The sequence below is a fragment of the Cavia porcellus genome, unplaced genomic scaffold (genome assembly GCF_034190915.1).
Source record: "Cavia porcellus strain 051 isolate PalLab524CR breed Dunkin Hartley unplaced genomic scaffold, mCavPor4.1 scaffold_5, whole genome shotgun sequence".
NCBI classification, from domain to species: Eukaryota; Metazoa; Chordata; class Mammalia; order Rodentia; family Caviidae; genus Cavia; species Cavia porcellus.
In genome coordinates this window covers 43955190-43975077 of record NW_026947488.1, presented here as the reverse complement: position 1 = coordinate 43975077, position 19888 = coordinate 43955190, and the positions used below count along the sequence as shown (strand labels likewise).

General features: G+C 37.6%; 1 protein-coding gene across 6 annotated transcripts in view; it reads right to left on the bottom strand.

Annotated features, from left to right (window-relative positions):
• Positions 1-19888, bottom strand: part of Pak5 (p21 (RAC1) activated kinase 5) — a 320360-nt gene that overhangs the window by 96453 nt on the left and 204019 nt on the right. For all 6 annotated transcript variants that reach the window (XM_063248705.1, XM_063248704.1, XM_063248706.1 and 3 more), the window contains one exon: positions 2070-2284. In XM_063248705.1, coding sequence (XP_063104775.1) covers positions 2070-2273 — 204 coding nt within the window. In that variant the 5' untranslated portion in view covers positions 2274-2284. The remainder of the gene's footprint in view (positions 1-2069; positions 2285-19888) is intronic.

Here is a 19888-nt window from a genome sequence, read left to right as displayed (position 1 = left end):
GTACTGGAGGTTTTGGATGTCCTTCAGTTAAATGTATTTGGTTAAGTTCACTCTTCCTGGGGAGATTCAGTGCCTGAGGCCCTGTTTGCAGAAATCCAGGCTGATTCTATACTTGAGATTTGTTTCCTAGTCATCAAACAGTTAGCATCCAAGTGTCTCTGTCTGATTTTATGTAGACTGAACGTCTCTCTATTTGGTACCAGGGGTGAAAGGTTCACTGAACCAGTAAGATAATCATAGGGCTGAGGAGCTCAGCTGTTGGGAAATCATGGTCTAACCTTCAGTGAGACTGGTAAGTTCTGTCAGAAAGGAAAATACAATGAGTAATCCCATCTGGAGATAGAAGAAATGATCTAGAAGGTTCTCCTAAGTTCTGTGTTCAGTGAACATGGAGAATTACCAGTAAGATGGGAACCTCTTTCTTTACTGTCACATAGGACCTAGTAAGATCTGGACAAGTTAAAAATCATGGTGAAATAAATGATACTCAGTCCTTGCCCAATAATAAGCCCACTCTCTAACAACAGAACACATCTAGGTTTTTAGGTAGGGTGTATCTCTAAGATTTTGCCTCCTTCTGGAATGTTTTTATCCAATAATATTGATAATGGTATGCCTGGAGTAAGAAAAAGCTTTAGTTTCACTTGAGAATTTTCTTTTCACCATGGTGATTAATGTAAGTTCTTTCTAATATACTTCTTTTCATATGTTCCCGACTCTTGGCATTTCTGAACTTTATTGTGTCTACATTCTGCATATACAATCATTTTCATGAACATTCCTCCCCCAAACCTATTAGTTACTTATTTGATCATCAGTGCAAGTTTGTTTGTGGAAAAATTATGTTCAATCATAGGATATTGCTTAAGATTAATTAGTAGAGAGTTGTTAATTGGTTAATTCCTTTTAAAGTATCATCAGATACCTGATTATATTGGAAGGTTCTTTTGTCCCCAAAGGTTCATCTTCCTAAATATCCAGTTTTTTGTGTACTTAACATTTTAACTATTCTGAAAAAATTCAAAATCCTATCAGAAAATCAAAGTCACAAGATGCAGGACTGGAAGGTTCTGGACAAAGTATATTTACATGTTTAATATTAGAATAGAATGACCAAAACCATGCATGCCACATGGCACACACCATAATTGTAACTTGGTTAGCTCAGATGACATAAGCATTTCAAATAATTAATCTCCTATGCTTCCTCTTTACATCCTTCACATGCCATTTAAGCACAGTTTATGAAGTGTTCATATTAGCAGAGAATAAGGGATTTATGTAACCTCATTGATATAATTAGCAAGAGAAGACTATGAAGCTTGTGCTTTGTCTGGCTTAGAAATCTTTAAATCGATGTATGGTATATTATGATGATAAACATCAATGATATTTAACTCCCACTGAGAATTTTGGGAAAGTGCCTGTTAGTCTAGAATTTTTATCATCTTGAAAAACAGACAGAAACTGGATTGTCTGAGTTTTCTTTGCAGTAACATTGCATACCTGAAATTGCATGCAAGTAGAAAACAACAATATTTATCTAATGTGATTTTTGATCACAGTCCACTGCCTATAGTAACTTGAGGGGATTGATTTACTTTTCAGAGTAAAGACCTTTATATCATGAAAAGTAGAAATAAAAATTTCCTATTTTTGTGATAGAATTTTTATCTGATTTAAAAATAACTCATATCTGAAAGCCAGGCTTCCTTTTTATGCACTGGAATATACAATATATGGTGATTAGTATAATCACTGAAGAAAAACGGTGGCTAATATGTGGATATTTTGTAGCTTGCCATAAAGATGTACACCGCATAAAATAAAAACATGGTTCTTTATTTGTTCATTGTTATGGTACTGGAGAGTGAACTCAGGACCTTTGCATCGAAATATATCCTCAGACCTTTGAAAATCTTTTTTGAGGCAAGGTCTCACTAAGTCACTAAATTGCCCAGGCTGGGCTTGAACTTGTGATGCTCCAGCTTCAGCATCCCAGAGTGCTGGGATCACAGACAGGGGTCACCACACCTGGCTAAAAGCAAACACTTCCTAACCCGACCTACCTTCATGGGCGCCAGCTGTATGGGTGTGATACATGATGGGTCCACCATGGGCTTCGGCCTGTTGGCCGTGTCTGCTAGCAGGCTGTGCCACTGTTGCGGAAGGCCTGTGAATTTCTGCTCTTGTGGATCGAACCCAGTATGAACCCTGTGTTCAAAGTTGGATGGGCCAGATATTTCAATCTTTTTCTTTTTCTTCCCAAACATGATGAAAAATCCTAGAAAATGTAAGCAGAAAAGAGGTATAGGTTTAGATTTTTGCCAGAAGAAGATCATCCTATTCAAAATTGTTTTCTCCTTGAATACTCCATGTCCAGTGCAATTCCTTGCTACATGGGCTTTGGATTGGGCCATGTGACCTGCTTTGCCCAATGGACTGTGGATAGAAGCCAGTCTCTGGTGGAGGTGTTTGAAGCACTGCGTCTCCACTCTCTTCTCTTGTGCTCCTGTATTTGCCACTGAGCCAAGACAGTTCTTCTTGTCTTGGTCTTAGAGGAAGAGATACGGGACAGACACAAACCCAGTTGCAAGTTAAGGCCAGGCAAACCAAAAAGAACCATTGCTAAGACAGCTGATTCACAAGTGAGAAATAAATGTTATCAGTTAAGTCATTGAGATTTTTTGGACTCATTTGTTATGTGGCATTATCAACACAAAAGTTGACCCATACACAAGGAAAAGCATCTTACTTTCAAAATTAAAATTAAAATTAATTAATTAATTTTGAACAGAATTTTTTTTTTTTTTTTGGTAGTTCATGTTGGTCTCAAACTCAAGATTCTCCTGTCTTGGCTTTAATGGGCTAGGATTAAAAGCATGCATCACACATCTGGTTCAAAATTTGGTATTCACTTAAAATTGAAAACATCAATGTGAAAAAGTAAAATGTACCTATACACAAAAATAGGTTAATAATGACACTTATTATTTATTAGGGGATTAAATAAATAAACATTCATCAAGAAAAGTACCTGGCACAAAATAAATGCTGCAAGCTTTGATTATACTTCTTGCTCTCTCAATTAGATAAAAACTGGGTTGTCCTTGGAAAACAAAGGAGGGAGCCAGGGAATAAGGCAGGGAGGAGGACTCTCTTTTCATTGAATATTACATTTACATTTTGTACAATGTATTTTACTAGGATTTAAATAACACATTTCACCTAAGTAAAATGCATCCAGTGAATGGAATACCTCTAGAACAAATTGTGCTATATGGTACTGAGGATGTGTAAGGTAACCTGGCCTTGACTGCTGGCCACAGCACCTACCAGCTCTGACCTTAGTTAATAGCCTTTTTCTTTCCTAGTCTACTCACCTGTGAATAGGAAAACCATAATCATTATGGAAATCCTTTCATACACTCCGTGGGCTTTATAAAAGAAGAAATTTAATTTAAATGTTGCTTTGCTGGGGAAGCCTTATCTCAGGTTCTATACTAGAACAGGGGGGCTGTTCCTGCATTTATATGTACATATTCTTCAGAGCATTTATCCAACTGTGACTAATCACATGGAACAGTATACTCAGTATCTGTTTTTCCACTAGTGCATAAGATCCGTGAGGGAAAGGATGTTGTCTCTTGCTCATTACTGTTTCTTAATCCACGGCTTATGGTAAGGCTCAAGAAATATGCATTGCCAGACACAATTACTCAGAACACCACACTTACTCAGTAAAGAGCACGCATGGTCAGAGGTTCATGGAACATTAATATCTTCCTTCATTTCATCCTTTCTCCCCTTTCCACTGCCCTTCATCCTCAGTTAAAACTTCTGTTTCTTCTTTTAAACATATATTGATGCTTTTCAGAGAGAGTCTTCACACTTTCTAAAGCTTTCATTCCATCTTTTGCCTGGAAAAACATTCTCTTACTGATGCTCCAATCATTTACAACCTCTTAGAAGACTAGTAAAACACACTGTGGTGTATATCTGGTTGGATCATAGAGGCATGACTGTGGTTACCATACAGAGTCCCTTGCCCCATCCACTCTGTCACTCATCCTCTGCTCTGCTTCCTGGTTGCTATGAAAGCTCATCTTTACTACAAGATGCCCTTACTCCATATTTCTGCCTTAAAGTAAGATGACCATGAACTAAATCTGCTCAAACTGTGAACCAAATCAAATGTGTCCTTTTTTATATGTGGGTGTCAGGTATTGTATTGCATCTATTAGAAGGCTGAGTAATACAAATACTTTGTTACAAGTAGGTAAAAAAATGTAAGTGGGATAATCTTATAACTTTGGCACACTTACACCCAAGTGTAAAGGAGTAAAAGCACCCAGATGAGGTAGTCCACTGCAGAAATAGCCCACAATGTCTATGCCCATAGAGCAGTCTCTCTGACACTGACTCCAGGCTTCAATATGTAATTTTCTTACTTAGTGGGATAAGAGAAAACAACATGAGCATAAAATATGCTTACACAAGGGGGCTTACTTTCTTGCTCTCTCAAAACCTATAGGCCATATGACAACAGGACCAAATTATCCTGCTGGAGGACAAAAGGCCACATAGTTTGGTCACTTATTGCCTAACCATAAAACAAACCAGAGCCCAGAACCAGAGCTTGCTGGCTGACCTAAAGCTGGTCATAAAAACAGGCATGTTCAAAAGCAGGTGAACTACCAAGCGGAACTGCATCCATGGTTTACAGAATAAGGATGCAAATGAATGGTTTCTCCCTTAAAGTATTATGTTTTGAAGTAGATTATGGAATAAAAAAGTTATTAGCAAACACATGATTATCATCCACTTTGCATTCACAGAGGTTCCTTGGTTTTCTCTTTTCATTTCAGCAGCTCCAATGTTCTGAGTTACAATGTTCAAACTGAGTAGCTATATTAGCTATCACACAATTGCCTTAACTCAAAGGGATCTTGATTGTGATACTACTATTCTGTTGGTTGAAGACCTTGTACATTTTCAGTAGGGGAAATTGCACTAAATTAGTGGCTCTATATACTGTCTCTTGGTTTGATTTCATGAAATGAAATTCATCCCCAAATATAATTTGAACATTTGTTGACTAAGTCTCTTTGACATTTTAATAGACTTGAACTATAACCAAGTTTTAAAGAAAGATGAAAATTATTTCAGAAAAACCACTAGAGTCCTTTTGCATATATTCATACCCAAATAATCTCCAAATGGTAGACCAAATATTTTTAGAATCAGTATAGAAATGTATTGCTATTCTCTTCTTGATTATAAATTTCCCAGTGGTTTCTGTGCTAGTCAAATGAGAACTTATAAAGGAAAATGTCAGTGAACCAACACTCTTCTTACTTTTAAATAAGGAACTTGTGGGGAAGAAATCCACAACTGAAAATTAATCTACCTATACAGCATCCTGTGATACTATACAGCTATAATTTAGGTGGTAATAACTACATTTCTAAATTCCCAGTAAGCTTGAGTTAAGGAGTTACAAAGGAATCAATTTAAAAGAAAAATAGAAAAAAAAGCAGCTTTAAAGCAACATTCCTGTGAAACTTATACTTTAAGAATTCAGAGACAGAATCTCCAGGACAAACAGTGATATTTCATCAGTAGCAGCTACTACTGTATTAGTAATGGAGGAGTCTGTACCTGCACTCAGGCAAAAGATAGAGACAGGGTCCCAGAGCCCTTTGATACCAGAGAGTAGAGGGGCACTTAGAATGGAAGTAGACATATGCTTGGTGTATGACATTTTTCTGAGGCCCATGCCTACTTACTGTGTACCTAGCAGTGTATTAAATGTTCAATGTATTTGATCCTATATTTACATAATCCTATGTTGAGTTTCCCAAGGTCACTTCCTATTTTGATTATTTGCTAAGAGGACTCACAGACTTAGTACACAGTCATTTTCATAGTTGTGATTTATTACAATGAAAAGCCCGAGAAACAAAATCAGTAGAGAAAAAAGGTGCACTGGGTGAAGATCAGAGGAAATCAGGCACTAGTTTTCATGGGTCCTTCGCTGTGGACTCACATAGAACTTGAGTTCTATGATATAGCATAATAGTCTACTGTGACCAGACATGTGAAATGAATTCAATCAGAAACACCAGTGATGCAATGTCTGAAGATTTTATACAGTATGGGTCAGGTAGGTGCCCTCTGCCAGATCTGTATTTTGGGTTTCAGACTCTTGAAGGAAAGTAGGTTTCAGCAAGAATCATTGTACTTGCGTAAAAAGTTTAGGTATCATAAGCATGAGCCACTCTTACGAGGGAATGGTGGAGACCTTTCTAACATCTACATTCTCAGAGGCTAAACAAGAGCCAACTTTATATGTTGGCTTTAAAAAAATACATCAGGAGTTAAGGTTTAGATCTGGAGTGTCTCCTAAAATTCTGACATATGTGGAAGGTATTTGAATCCTGGAGTCTCTATTCTCATGGTGAATTTATCTAGTAGGGAGTCCAGCAGCTAACTTGCTTTAAGAAGTAGAGTTTGGTTGGAGGATGCAAGTCCCTGGGGATGTGACCCAGGAATATCTATCTCCATGTAGGCTCCCTGCTTCTCTTATTTAGCTTCCTGGTTACCCAGATGTGAGTAGTTTTCCTCTGCCAGGCCAAGCCCTTCCACTATGTTCTTCCTGCCTTGGAGGTGATGACAATGGGGTGAAAAACGTGAAAATAAACCTCTCCTTTCTTAGAGTTGCAGGTGTTAGGCATTTTATTCAGCAATAGAGAAAATGTCTAAGACTTGGGCTTGCTGTAGCAATTCTTTTCCGCATAGGAGGTATTATAACCTATCTTACAGAAGAAGAAATTGATGCTGAGAGCCCAGATGAGAAAGGTAGCTGAAATAGAGATTCAAAGCCTCAAAGCACTTGATTTTAATCACTGAGTATTGTATTACTGCCATGCACTCCTTGGGGAACCCTGTGGATGTGGATGTTGTTCTAATAAAGATAGCTGAGATTCTGGAAGTTTCTCAGGTTCTTTCAAGTCTCTCTAGAAAGGACTTTCTGTGACAAATTCTGTCATAGCCTAGGTAGGAGTAGAAACACTGTTCAAGCTGCAGGGGTACTGGACTGGATGTTACAGTGAATGAAAGATACTTTTGGTGAAGCATTTGTGGAGCCCACAATATGCGATTATTGCCCCTGACTTCCGGCAGACCTACTTCCAGAACCTTAGGTAGGTGCAGCTCAATGTAGATTACTTGCCATAGGTTTCAAATGAGGTATTTTAAAGATCGGTATCAACAACTTCCTTATCCATCTGTTGCATTATTACACATTTTTGTGTCTACTGCTATTTTGATTCATCCTTGTACAAGGCATGTTCCTGGAAGCACCAGCTACTTGAAAGGTAAATTTAAGAAACAGGTTGTATTTAATATAGCTCTGGAAACATTAGCTAGAGCAATTATACAAGATAGATAAGGAAAAGGAATAAGGATAGGAAAAGAAGAAGTTAAATTATCATTATTCACAGATGACATGATACTGTACATAGAAGACCCCAAAATCTCCATTGAAAGGCTTCTAGATTTAATAACCTAATTCAGTAACATAGCTGGGTACAAACAAAGTCAACACTCAAAAGTCAATAGCATTCATGTACACAAACCATGAACTCACTGAGAGAAAAATTAAGGAAACCACATTCTTCACAACAACATACAAAAAATTAAAAAAATTAGGAATCAATCTAACAAAAGAAGTAAAAGATCTATATATCACAGTGCCCTGAAAATAGAGATCAAGGAAGATATCAGAAAATAGAAAGATATAAACTTGTTTATGGATAGGAAGAAGCAACATAATGAAAATGGCCAAACTCCCAAAATTGTTATGCAGATGTAATGCAATCCTGATTAAAATACCATTACTTACCTCATAAAACTACTGGAAGAGAAAAGTAGGTAGCAATCATGAAGATATAGGTGTAGGCAAAGAGTACTTCAAAGAATCAACAACTGGGCCTTCATCTTATTAAAAAGTTTTTTTTTTTCAGAATTGCCTTTTTATTTTTATTTTGAAAAGAATAAAACCAATTGAGAAAAAGATTAGGTCATTCAAAACAAAAGGATGGACATAGTACATAATTTAAAACCACAATTCAAGGTAATCTACAATGGTTACCATGATGTCTCTTGTTATCTTCAATAGAATTACCCATATAATCAGATATAATAAAATTGAACATAGCAGTACAGAACAAAATCAATAGAAACAAAACATTGGGGACATTATAAGACTTCAAAAGAGGGTAACATGAAAGGATTTTGCCCCATTTGGGATATTACAGCTGGTGAAAAGCTGGGAGGCGGAATGAAGGGGCTCTATTTTCTCCGTCCCTAGGAATTTACCCGTGGCATGAAATGAATACCAATGGGCTACCTGTGCATCACTAATGCCCCGTAGGCACCACCCCAAACCTAAGCTACATGTATTCCCCCACTCCACATGTCCCACGGAGACAATGCCAGCCCCCGGAGGGTCGGGGATCTCTTTCCCCACATTCTTAAAATAAAAGTCATTTATATTTTATACTTCTTATCTTTCAGCCATGCAAAAATTCTATCATATGCTTCCTGACCAGGAATCCAATTTTATCAGATGGTGCTATGACTCAGATCAGAAGGTGAGTGACTTCTGGAATCCTCATTTGGAGTCCCCTGCCGATTCACGAACTGGACTGCATCCTGGATTAATTCCTCACTTCTTAACACTTGGGAGCTGCTAAACTTGTTGCTGCTGATTTGCAAACAACACCGGTCTAATTCATTTACCACAGGTGAGCAACCCCCAGAGATTGTTTGGTGCTGGGCCAGGCCCCACGTGGGTTTTCTCCCCTTTCCCTGGACTCAAGTGACATTCTCATGTCCTTAGACATTCAAAGGCAGAACCTTCTCTGTGGGCCGGGCCCCACACTGGAAAGCTCTCACATCCTTTAGAGCTTTTAAGCTCTCATGGGCAGAGCCATTACTGAAATCCACGGGAAATCCACTCATGTTGTTGGTGGTGGCCAATTATTACGAGCTTTGGAACTAAATTACTGATTACCATTTGGTCTATGAAGTAAAGGTGAGGATCTAAGCTGAGTATGCCACGGTCCCTTGCCTCACCTGACTGTGACTCTGGGGGCCAGGCCCCACACCAGATTTTATCTTGGGGACCACTTCATGTCCCCCCCCCAAAAAAAACCATACCTATTTATAGCTTATCACACTGATGACAAGTTTACAAACTATCTTTGGGCATTTGTTTTGAAAATGTGTCCTTCTTCCCCTCTTTTCTCCCCACTTCCCCTCCCCCTGCCATGTGCTGACCCATTTGCAGCTGGGATGGGGAGGTGCACCCAAACAGTGTTGGGAGGTTCACACGGGCTGCTCTGAGCCCTCATGCCACAACCCAGCTCTGCTTGGGATCCTGGCTTCATGAGGTGCCCCAGCTCCTGAGGGGTCTGGCTCCATGCAGGGTGCATGACCCGCCCTCTCTGTGTATACTGCCCTCACACCCTTTACGCTCTGCCTGTGCTCTGAGCATCCCAGCGCCGTGTGTGCTCCACCTGCCCTGTGTGGTCTGCCCTGACCCTGGGTGCTCGGCCCACCCTCCATGTTCCATCCCTGCCCGAGGCACTGCTAGCATCTTCCAAACAGTCCCAGATCCCACCTCCAAGCACAAGCACTGATCTGAGCACAAACACAGACGACTGACAGTTTGACGGCTCAGAGATGCTATTTCTTGGTCCACACCAGCCTTTTTTTACATTCTAAAATCATTTAATCAAGGTTTATTTAGGTTAAATCAACCAGGATAAAAACACAATAGATAAGACTTTGCCTGATAAACAGGGAAGTGGCCACCTGGTAATTTTACCACCTTGTTTATCAATTAAAGCCTTCAGTAATCTCCATAGCCTTATATGAGATACCTCAACTAAACTTCATATGACTAAGACAATTCATTGTTGCTGATCTGATGGTGTATTAATGCTTTCAAATATAAAATTCGGATTGTTTCTGCTGCCTTTTTCTTGTGTTCCAGCCAATGACAAATGTTTTCTTTCAGATCCAGACATACGCTTAGAGATGATTCACAAATTTCTTCGGTGTTCAAATGTTAAAATGCTCATGGTCAATAGCCATTTAATGTTTTATGTCAAGCTTAGCGCCTATATTGTACTGTACTGTTATCAATCTTATAAAATACTCATGGTTGATAGCCATTTAATGTTCTATGTTAAGCTTACTGCCTATATTATACTATACTGTTACCAATCTACTAGATGTTTAACAACTAAAATTAAGAGGTAATTATAAATTCCTTTTGCTGGAAACCACTAAATCCCCCCAAAAGGTTATATAATACATACAAAACAACAAGACCAACACTGCGGCAGAAGCCAGACTTAAACCTTTCCCAGCCTGTCTGCCTGCCCTGGCTCCGCCCTCTACTGAGTCATAATTAACTATATTCAATGGATATTAAATGACACTGTAGCTGATCTCTCTCCTAAGTAGAAAAAAAAATTAATAAAACAGGCCATCCTCCAAAAGTCAGACAGCATTAGACATTTTAACAACATAAAGAGATACTTATATATGACATAAATGACATGTCAGTTCCTAAAATTCCCTGGAGCTTGTCCTCCTTATGGAAAGCCATTACAGATACCTTCTACTGTAGACCAGATCCCCAAACAATAGGCAAAACTTGGCCCTCAAACCCCATAGGGAGACCTTAATATGGCTTTTTGTGTTTTCAACAACAGAGATAGCAGTGAAACTTGAAGTTCTGAGACAGATAAACCGACACATGGTGGAGCTGCCTTCCCCTCTCTGACCATGCCTCAAATGCAGCAGAAGGACATCGAGCAAGAGAGTACCCCATCCTGGCATTCCTTTGAGATCTTAACCCAGGGTTACTAGACTGTCCTAGCCACCAGAGAGTAGGTAAGCCATCCTAATTTCTAGCCCTCACAAGAAATGCCAACACTGCTGAATTCATCGCTGACAGATCTGCTTAAACTTGCTGCTGAAAACTGATGGGGCTCAGAGCCCACAGCCCACTTTAAAGTGTCATTCTCAGAGTCCCAAGTCCCACTAAAAGTCTCAGGCAAGACATTCTCTATACTTGTGGACATAAAGGCCATATATAGGGATCTTCCTGAGCTTTCAGGCCACTACATTAAGTCCTCAGTCTCTATAGGGGATATTGATGGCCAACCTATGCCATTTACAAACAGGGCCTATTTCATGCAGGTCCCAGACTGCTTCTTCCCAATGCACCCAGTGGTGCCAAATCTTCCCTCCACCACTCACTCTACAGTCCTAAATCTTAAAAATGTTTTTTATTCCCTTGTATTTATGCAGACTAACCCAGACACTGAGGCCTCAATAGCTCACACCTGTTATTGCTAGTAAACCTCTCCTCAGGGATACATAGCACCCCCTTCATTTCTTATTCACCAATTTCTCAGACACAACCCTGGTCAAGACTGACAGATAAATTTTATCTTCTTGCCTTTGTTTATACTTTTTCAGGATACATAAAAGCCTTTCCCACAACCAGAGAGACTGATGATATACTTATTAAAGTCCTGTTACAGCAAATTATTCCAAGGACTACAACCAAGTTAGAGTCACCTGTACCTGGTTTTTCTTGGCAACCTCAACAGCCATCAAAGTTGCTAGACTGCCATCCTGGTTTCATATCACTCAGGCTAAGTGGTGCCTTTGCAGCCCTAAATCTAACCATCCTTTTGCCTACTCATCTCCACTTCACCCAGGCCTCACAGCCACAACTCTCAGGCTGTCATGTTTTGTTATCCAATTTGGTTCCTAATTTCTTATCCTTTTTACAGCAGGACTCTCAACAATATTTCCTCAAGACTTCCACATCATACTACCAGAGACAAGCCTTACCTACCTACCCTCTTAACTTTTACCTTTTCAGATGTGGGAGTAATCACCTCTCATAACCCCACACTTATTTTTCAGAATTCTACCTTATCATGGCAATGATTCTACCTCAATATGGTCCTGATAAAATGACATATCCAAATCAAAGGCACCTTTCCTTTTACATCACCTGGGTCCTTAAATATGATAGTGCCATGCCTCCTTATAATACCGTCTCTTTTTGTTTTTCAAGTCTAACATACGGGCATTCACCAGTGATAAATTTGTCCTGGCTAAAACACCTGGCACCAGCTTCTACATGGGTATCAATCTGCATCCCATCGACTCTCCTAAACCCCAGTACAGTGCCCCCTTACAGCAGGAAGCAGTAAAAAAAGAAAAACTTCACCCTTTTTCCTAATAATCAAAAGGTGGGACTGAAAGGATTTTGCCCCATTTGGGACACTGTAGCTGGTGAAAAGCTGGGAGGTGGAACCAAGGGGCTCTATCTTCCCACCCTAGGAATTTACCTGTGGTGCAAAATGAATACCAATGGGCTACCTGGGCATCACTAATGCCCCTTAAGCACCACCCCAAACCTAAGCTACATGTATACTCACACTCCACATATCCGATGGAGAGAATGCCAGCCCCCGGAGACAATGCCAAACCCTAGAGGGTCAGGGGGTCTCTCTCCCCACATTCTTAAAATAAAGGTCATTTATATTTCATACTTCTTATCTTTTCAACTGTGCCAAAATTCTATCAAACAGTCAAACCAGAGTGAGTATCATAGTGAATCTTATTGTCTTCAGAGTAGTTGCCTATACTCTCAAACCTGATACTATCAAACAAAACAGAGTCAAATAAAATCAGTCAAAACAAGACAGTAAAAGCAATACAGGGTTTCAGATTAAGTTAATTGGAAATTAAAAATGGTTACTGTAGTATTTCCTGCTATGTTTGGAATAGATGTTTATGCCCTCAAATCTAGTACAAGTAGACAAAATGCAACAGAATATAACCAAAGTAAACAGAGCGGTGAAAACAATATGGGCTTCAAATCATGATGCAAGATTAACAATGTCCTCTGCCTTCTCTTTTTAGACAATTCCTCACCTTTTGTTTTCAAAGTACATTGTACATTTTGTATCCCACTAACTCCCTTAGTTTTTAGATTAGGGAGGCAGCCTGCTATTAAACTAAGTGGCTCTGAAACTTTTTACCCCTGAGCTTGGTCTCAAGTTGTATCCATTTACCTACAAGCAACTCAAGGTTTTAATTCCTTATAGCTAAGTAGTTCTGCATTGTATAAAAGTGTTATGTCTTTCTAACCAATCTGAAGCTGATGGGCGAGCTACTCTCACTTTTTTTCTGGTTCCCTGTCACATAGAGCATTATTTTCTCATCATTGGCTTTCAGTCCATAAACTTTCTTTCATATTTAATATATATTTTTTTATTTTTTAAAAAAGATTAAGATAAAAGAGGGCATAACAAAAAAGGTCAGAACAGAACAATTTAAGCAACATAGCATTTCACCACATGACATCCGGACATAGCAGTAGCTACTATGGTGTCTCTTTCCTTGAAATATTTGAGTATACCTTTATATACTATAGTATCAAACATAACAAGACAGTATAAAACCATTCAAAAGAATGAAAGTGTTACAGGGTATTCAGAACTAACTAACAGAAAATGAACAATGGTTACTATATTATCTCCTTGACTATAAAAAATTTTTGTTTATACTATCACATATAATAACATCCAATAAGATGCAACATGATAAAACTGATGGAGACAGAAGAACAAAAGCATGGTAGGACTTCAAAACAAGATGATATTAAATCATCACTAGCTATTATAATGTCTTGTTTTCTTCAAAATAGCTGCTCATACCATAAAAATCAACCCAGAATAAAACCATTCCAACTAATGAATGAGAACATTATAAGGATTCTAAGCAATACAATGGGGAATTATGATTACCACGTACTTTTATGTATTTTTACCATTTCTTACACTAGGGAGACTATTCGGTATTTATACATATGAGTTTGATTTATTTCACTTAAGAGTATGGTCTCAAACTGCATCCATTTATTTATAAATATCTCAATGTGATCATTCTTTATAGCTGAGTAGTACTCCATTGTATAAAAATACAACTTTTTTAAATCAGTTCCTCAGTTGATGGACACTTAGGTTGTTTCCAAGATCTAGCTATTACAAATTGTGCTGCTATAAACATGGGTGCACAAATATCACTGTGGTATGTATTTTCATTTCTTCTGGGAATATGCTCAGAAGTGGAATAGCTGGGTTGAATTGGACTTCTAATCCCAGCTTTTTGAGAAATCTCCAAACTAACCTCCACAATGGTTGCACCAGTCTAAACTCCCACCAAAAGTGCAGGAGAGATCCTTTTACCCACAGCCTTTCTAGCATTTGTTGTTGGTAGTTTTCTTGATCCCGTCTATTCTTTCAGGAGTGAGGTGGAATCTCAGTGTGGTTTTAATTTGCATTTCCCTAATGAATAATGATGATGAACATTTTTCCTTGTGTTTACTTGCCATTTGTATTTCTTCATCTGAGAACTGTGTATTCATCTCAGCTGCCCATTTTGGAATTGGATCTTTGAATTTTGAGGGTCTGATTTTTTAAAATGCTTTATATGTTTTAGACAGAAGTCCTTTGTCTGAGGGACAGTTCACTAAGATTTTTTTCTGGTTTGTGAATTTTCTTTTCACCGTACTGGAGATTTTTTTTGAAATGCAGAAACTTTTTAATAAGATGTGATCCCAGTTATTGATTCTGGGAAGTATTTCCTGTGTGGTTTGAGTCCTGTTCATGAATTCTCCACCTACTTCTATGTCTTCAAGGTTCTTAACCAATGTGTCTTCCAATAGATTTAGTGTTTCTGTTTTAATATTCAGATCTTTGATCCATGTAGATTTTAATTTAGTACATGGTGATAGGCATGTGTCTAGTTTTAGTTTTTGGCATATGGAGAGCCAGTTTTTCCAACACCATTTATTAAAGAGACTTTCCTTCTAGTGAACAGGTTTTGAGTGAACAGTTTTATCATATTGCATCTTATTGGATTTTATTATATGTGATAGTATAAACAAAAATTTTTATAGTCAAGGAGATAATATAGTAACCATTGTTCATTTTCTGTTAGTTAGTTCTGAATACCCTGTAACACTTTCATTCTTTTGAATGGTTTTATACTGTCTTGTTATGTTTGATACTATAGTATATAAAGGTATACTAAAATATTTCAAGGAAAGAGACACTATAGTAGCTACTGCTATGTCCGGATGTCATGTGGTGAAATGCTACCAACAGGTGTTGGTAGTTGTGGTTATATCTTCTAATCTATTCCATTGACCTTCGGCTCTGTTTTGGTTCTAGAACAATGTTGATTTTACTACAGTTGCTTTGCAGTATAACTTCAAGTCAGGGATTGTGATGCCTCTTACCTTGGTTTGCTGCTTAGAACTGTCTTTGCTATTCTGGGTCTCTTCTGGTTCCAGATGAATTTTAGGAGTGATTTCTCCAGAACTATGAGGTATGTTAATGGTACTTTTATTGGAATTGTATTGAATCTGTATAACTTTTTTGTGAGAATGGCCATTTTCGCAATATGTGTTCCTCCTATCCATGAGTAAGGGATGTTTTTCCATTTTCTGTGATCATCTTCAATTTCTTTTTTCAGGTATTATAATTTTCCCTGTACAGGTCTTTCACTTATTTCTTGAGAGTAATTCCTAAATATTTCATTTTTTGGTTGCTAGTGTGAAGGATGTGGCTTCTTTTATTTCTCTCTCTGTGATTTTGTTGTTAGTGCATAGGAATGCTATTGATTTTTGAGTATTGATTTTGTATCTGGCTATATTGCTGAATTCATTTATTATATCTAGGTGTCTTTCAATGGAGTTTTGGGGCTCTTTTATATAAAGTATCATGTCATCCATAAATAATGATAATTTAACTTTTTCTTTTCTTATCTTTACCCCTTTTATTTCTCTCTCTTGTCTAATTACTCTGGCTAGCATTTCTAGTATATATTAAATAGGAGAAGTGATAAGGGGCATCCTTGTCTTGTGCCTGATTTTAAGGTAATGGCCTTCAGTATTTGGCCATTCAGTGTGATACTGGCTGTTGGTTTGTCATAGATGGCCTTTATTATATTGAGGTAAAGACCATCTATTCTAATTTTCTGTAAGGTTCTTATCATAAATGAATGTTGGACCTTATCAAAAGCTTTTTCTGCATCTATAGAAATTATCATCTGATTCTTACTTTTGGTTTTATTGATATGGTGGATTACATTTATTGATTTACATATGTTGAACCATCCCTGCATGCCTGGGATGAATCCCACTTGGTCATGATGCATAATCTTCTTGATGATTTGCTGCATCTTATTGCCAATATTTTAAAAAATATTGCCAAAATTTTATTGGCAAAAGTATTGTCAGTATATTATTGAGGAATTTTGTGTCTGTGTTCATTAGGAGAGTGGCTTGTAGTTCTCTTTTATGGTTGGGTTTTTCTCAGGTTTTGGTGCTTGAGTAATGTTTGCTTCCAGGAATGACTTAAAAAGGATTGCTTCCCTTTTGATTTCATTGAAGAGTTTGTGGAGTGTTGGCATTAAGTTTTCTTTGTATTTCTTGTAAAATTTCACGGTGAATTCTTCTGGGCCTGGGCTCTTCTTTGTAGGTAAGGACTTAATTACATTTTCAATTTTATTAATAGAAATTGGGTTATTGAGCAGCTTTACATCTTCTTCAACTAGCATTGTTACTTCATATGTTTCTAGGAATCTATTTATTTCTTCTGTGTTATCAAACGAATGACAGTAGAGGTTTTCGAAACAGGTATTGATCTGTATTTCTACAGAATCTGTAGTGATTTTGCCTTTTTCATTCCTTACTGCATGAATTTGAGCTTTTTCTTCTTTTTTGTAATAAGGTTGGCTAAGGGCTTATCAATTTTATTTATTCTTTCAAAGAACCATATCTTTGTTTTTGTTTAAATTTTATGTAAAGAAAGACTAAACAAAACAGAAAATGGGTAGAAATAATACATATGTTCAGAGAAAAAAATAAGCAGTAAGAAATCACTAGTTGATGCTTATATACTATCCTTTTACAAACAGAACCAACTCTTTGATTCATTGATTCTTTGGATTGTTTTATTAGTCTCTATTGAATTAATTTCTGCTCTGATTTTTATAATTTTCTCTCTTCTTTTGGCTTTGGGCTTGACTTGCTTTTCTTTTTCTAGATGTCTGAGGTATAGCGTCAGGTTATTTATTTGTATTCATTTTGTTTTCCTGATGTGGGAACTCAGTGCAATAAATTTTCCTCTGAGGATCTCTTTCATTGCATCCCACAGATTCTGGTAAGTTGTATTTGTATTTTTGTTTGTTTTGGGGTATTGTTTAATTTCTTCTTTAATTTCTCCTGTGACCCACTGATTCCTCAAGAGTGTGTTATTCAACTTCCATGTATTTGTGGGACTTTTGCAGTTTCTTTTGTCATTGATTTCTAGTTTCATGAGCTATGATCCGATAACATGCAAAGGATAATTTCAACTCTTTTGCCTTTATTTAAATATGTTCTGTGGGCTAGTATATTGTCTATTTTAGAGAATGTCCCATGTACTGCTGAGAATGTGTATTCTGATATTGTTGGATGGTACACTCTGTATATGTCTATCAAGTCCATTTGTTCACAGGTGTGATTCAGTTCTGTTATTTCTTTGTGATTTTCCGTCTGATCTGTCTCTTGGTGTCAATGGTGTGTTAAGTTCTCTTGTTATAATTGTGTTATTGCTAATTTGATTTTTCATTTCTGTTAATACTTGCTTTGATAACTGGGTGCTCTGGAATTTGGTGCATATATATTTAAGATAGTTATCTCTTCCTCTTGAAGTTGTCCCCTAACCAGTATGTAATGACCTTCTTGATCTCTTCTGATCATTATTAGTTTGAAGTTCACATTGTCTGCAAACAGAATAGCTGCCCCTGCTTTTTTTTGGTTCCTACTGCATGAAATATTGTTTTTTATCCTTTGACTTTCAGTCTGTGAGTATCCTTTTGGGTTAGATTGGTTTCTTATAGATAGCATATGGTTGGATTTTGTTTCTTGATCCATTCTGCGAGTCTGTTTCTTTTAATTTTTGAGTTGATATCATTTACATTAATGGTTATCACTATTATATAATGATTTATTGTTGACATGTTATCTTTCTGCTGTTGCATCTTTATCTTTTCATTCTTTTTAATTGTCTGCTTTGTTTAGTGGTATTTTCCTAAGTGATTTAAACTGTCTTTCAGTATTCTTTGCAGGGCTGGCTTGGTGATCATGAAGTTCTTCAGCTGTTCTTTGTCATGGAAGTATCTTATTTCTCCATGGATTCTGAAGGACAGTTTTGCAGGGTACATCAATCTAGGTTGGAAATCATTTTCCTTTAGGATCTGAAATACTTCACTCCATGCTCTTCTTGACTTTATCATTTGTGCTGAGAAGTCTGCTGTAATTCTGATAGGTTTTCCTTTAAAGGTGATCTGTTTTTTCTCTCTGACAGCTCTTAATATTCTATTCTTATGTTGGATTTCTGGGATGGTGATTATTATATGTCTGTGTGTAGTTTTATTTTGGCTATGGCTATTTGGAGTTTTATATGGTTCACTGATCCTGATGTTAGTTTTCATTCTCATGTGTCTTAGCTACTTTTTACTCGTTGCTGAGACAAAATACCTGAAGCCCAAAGTTGGGAAAGGAAAGGTTTATTTCTTACAGTTTTTGGAGGTTTCAGTCCACACTCAGTTGGCTCCAAGACAGGCAGGCATGGCTGGGCTGTAGTTCATGGCAGCCACCAACAGCAAACTCGAACCAGCAAAGAGAAAGACACACCTTCTTCCTGCCATTACATCACATCCTGGCTCCATCCCTATGTGGGTGGAGTACTGACACCATCAATCCAAGCACTACCCAATGAACCATCACAAATGAACAATGCAAGCTCATGAGGCCTGGGGGACACAAACATAAACCATGACATCATGTTTAGGAAATTTTCAGCTATTGCTTCTCTAAATATCATTTTGATATCCTCTGTGTTGTCCCCTTCTTTTTCATTTATCCCTATCAATCTTATGTTGTTTTTCTTTGCATCATCTTGAAGCTGTTGAATTGTTATTTATTTCTTCCTTGTTGTTTTTAAAAGATCTTTCCTTTCCTGTTCACTAGCTGCTTTCTTGTCTTTGAGGTCTGAAATTCTATCTTCACTTTCATTGAGGTGGTTTTTATAACTTTCAGTGGAGTTTTTGATTTCCTGTATTTCTCTTTGAATCTTCTTCATGTATTCTGTTCATTTCTTATATAGCTCATCCAGGGATTCTATCTTGTTTGTTTTATCCCTCTAATATTTTATCTGTGTCTTCTTTAGATGTGTTAAGCATCTCTTTCATCATTTCTTTTACCTGGGAGATTATTTCTAGTTTGAATTCCTTTAAAGCTTCCTGGAGTTGCTTCTTTATTTCAGTTGCTATTATATAAGGTATTTCAGGTGTATGGCATATACGTTCTTCTATGTATATAACTCCTAAGTTTATTGGGATTGGCTGGAATTTTGAGGTTGTATTTTGATCTTTCATTTTGTCATTTCCCTGTATTTCTGTGTTTCAAGTGTTGTTCCAAGGCTTCCTGGGCCTGTTGGAAATTGTCTTCTATGCCCTCAGATCCTGGGACTTTGGCCGCCCAGTTTCCCAGACTGAGTTAGGGTCACTGGGGGTGGGACAGACAGGCAGAGCTGGTCCAGTGTGGCAGGAAGCTGGGAACTTCCTTTGCAGGTGGAAAGGATGATCTTAAACTCCTGTGCTCAGGATAGTGCGGGAACACTCACCTCCCACTGCCCAATTTGCAGAATTGAGGGCACAGGCAGGCACA